The sequence below is a fragment of the Schistocerca piceifrons genome, chromosome 2 (genome assembly GCF_021461385.2).
Source record: "Schistocerca piceifrons isolate TAMUIC-IGC-003096 chromosome 2, iqSchPice1.1, whole genome shotgun sequence".
NCBI classification, from domain to species: domain Eukaryota; kingdom Metazoa; phylum Arthropoda; class Insecta; order Orthoptera; family Acrididae; genus Schistocerca; species Schistocerca piceifrons.
In genome coordinates, this window is record NC_060139.1 from 843,039,109 (window position 1) to 843,041,559 (window position 2,451).

Genomic DNA, 2,451 nt, shown 5'->3' on the forward strand with positions numbered 1-2,451 from the left:
TACCATATCTCAATATCATTGAGCCTCTGTGGTCCTCATTGGAGGGAAGGGTGTGTGATTGCTATCCACCTTCATCATTGTTACCTGGACTTGCTACTATTTTGCAGGAGGAATGCTACAAGATTCCCTTGAAAACCAAACAGGACATGCACCGGTCCATTTCGAGGTGAATGGAAGCTGTCATGAATGTGAATGGTTTTCCTGCACCATATCAGGCATGTAATGTCTTGTGTTTGTGGTGTTTCCATAGTTTTGACCATCCCCTGCATGTTTGTTGCCAGAGCCATGTGATGTCTTTGAGATGAAATAAATAGCAAATGCAGTAAATTCTTTTGTGTATGTGAAGGGCTTGCAGGACATTACAAGAATTTGAAGTCAGTGTGTATTGTAGGATATAAAGCCTGTGTGATGATGACGTAATCAGAGACTGAGTGCAAGCTATGATTCTGGAAGGATGTGGAAGGAAATAGGCTATTTATTTTCTGTGGGAACGATCCTGATATTATTTCCTTAAGTGTTTTACAGAAATGATTGTAAATCTAAATCAGTATTGGTGGATGGGAGCATTGAAATAGGCTTTGATTGTAAAGTCAGTTGCATGTTAAACAGAGAGATCTGTGATATCAGGCCTTGCATGACTAACCAGAGCACAACTGACAGTGTGTCCTTAGACGACTTTGCCTGCTATAACCTGCATTTCATTGTTACATCAGGTGGATCTACAGCTGTCTTATCTGGCTGGGGAGCAGCGGACGATCCGACGGAGACTGTTCTACAGACAGTTGATGTCACAGTCATCGACTATGAAACTTGCAGACAAAATATTGATGACATATATTCGGGCCCGAACCCACTTACAGAGACTATGGTCTGCACGGGACCCATCTATGATGGCATCTCTGTCTGCTTTGTAAGTAACAGTTTCCAGTACTTTCATTTGACTAAACAAGGATGTTACTTATTTTTAGGTTAATGTGTTAATTGTGATATAGTTATCCTAGACTTTCTGTGAACTTTGTGTTCATCCAGATTAAATATATTTGGCTAACAATAAGTTTAGGACCATAGAAACTGTCTTTGTTCATCTACCACAATCTGTCTTCATTATTTTTCCTCTGAAGCAGTCCTTCTGATGAGAAATATATTATTTCTTTAAATGTTCAAAGCCCTTTATTGCATTATTACAACAAATGGGTTATCTCAGTTATTGCAAACCTGTGGCAACACTGAACATAATTTATGCAACTGCTGCTGTTATGTATTAAGACTAAAAACAGCCACACTTTGGTTTGCTATTACTAACCTAAGACTTTTTGATGGAATGTTGCACCTTGCAGAAATGTAAACATGTATCAAATTTTGATGAGAAAATCTACAGTAACTCCATAGCTTATTTATTCTAGAAGCACTGATATTTATTCTAGAAGCACTTCTTCATATCCTGTTTACGGTGTGTGCAGGGTGATTCTGGAGGCCCCCTGGCGCAGAACGGTGAGCTCATCGGTGTTGTGTCCTGGGGAATGATGCCGTGTGGTACTCAAGGTGCTCCATCTGTCTTCACCAGAGTGTCTGCATACCTGGACTTTATCAATCAAAATATATGAAGGGCCACAGCTCATCTCACATGGCACAACATACATAAATTTACTAAATTATGTCCACAGGCAGCACTTCAGCTCAATTCTACATTTACTATTGTGCTAACTGGACCTCAATTTCAAACACTGATGATAGTAAAAGTACCATTCCATAACCATATTTATCTTTTTTATTGTTACCTAATAGTGTGATAATGTAACAGTTCATGTATTCACATGAAATGAATATCATGTAACGAATTTACTTGAATAATATACAAGCATTATCTCTCTCTCTCTCTCTCTCTCTCTCCTGTGTGTGTGTGTGTGTGTGTGTGTGTGTGTGTGTGTGTGTGTGTGTGAGAGAGAGAGAGAGAGAGAGAGAGAGAGAGAGAGAGAGAGAGAGAGAGAGAGGAAGAGAGAGACTGATAATACCACAAAAAATTGACATTGTACACGACGACTTATATCCATAAACCAAAACAACAATTTTAAAAATATTAGAGAAATTTGCCTCTGTTTCGCATATTGCACAACAATCTCCAAGCAAATTTAACCATTACTGAAGACAAGAATGGCAAACTTCTGGAATGGACATTCACCTGACTGAATACAAAAATTGGTATATAGTGCATGTGAAAGTGGCAGCTAGAAAGTTTAAAACAAGGTACAGATTAGCATACCCGCAGATGGAAGTGTGATAACAATGATTCTGTATTTGTCACACATATAGCACTGGTATACCTAATCTGCACTGCCAGAAAAAATGCATCTCTTCAAGTACTGTGTTCAGTGGCACCAGGATGTAATATGTACATACTGAGGGGTTGTAATGCTAGTGATTCAATTGTCACAGTCAATAGTGGTCAGATGG

At 38.9% G+C, this 2,451-nt stretch overlaps 1 protein-coding gene across 1 annotated transcript; it reads left to right on the plus strand.

Annotated features, from left to right (window-relative positions):
* The first annotated feature begins 634 nt into the window (after nucleotides 1-634).
* On the plus strand, nucleotides 635-1,604 carry LOC124775920 (glandular kallikrein-like). Its single transcript, XM_047250764.1, has 2 exons — nucleotides 635-910; nucleotides 1,461-1,604. Exons 1-2 carry the CDS (start codon nucleotides 635-637, stop codon nucleotides 1,602-1,604), a joined length of 420 nt encoding a protein of 139 aa, XP_047106720.1.
* Nucleotides 1,605-2,451: the final 847 nt, after the last annotated feature.

Coding starts and splice junctions, on each gene's coding strand:
- LOC124775920 (XM_047250764.1), top strand. CDS start 635: ATGACTAACCAGAGCACAACTGACAGTGTGTCCTTAGACGACTTTGCC. Junction 911..1,460: donor ATGGCATCTCTGTCTGCTTT/GTAAGTAACAGT, acceptor CGGTGTGTGCAG/GGTGATTCTGGAGGCCCCCT.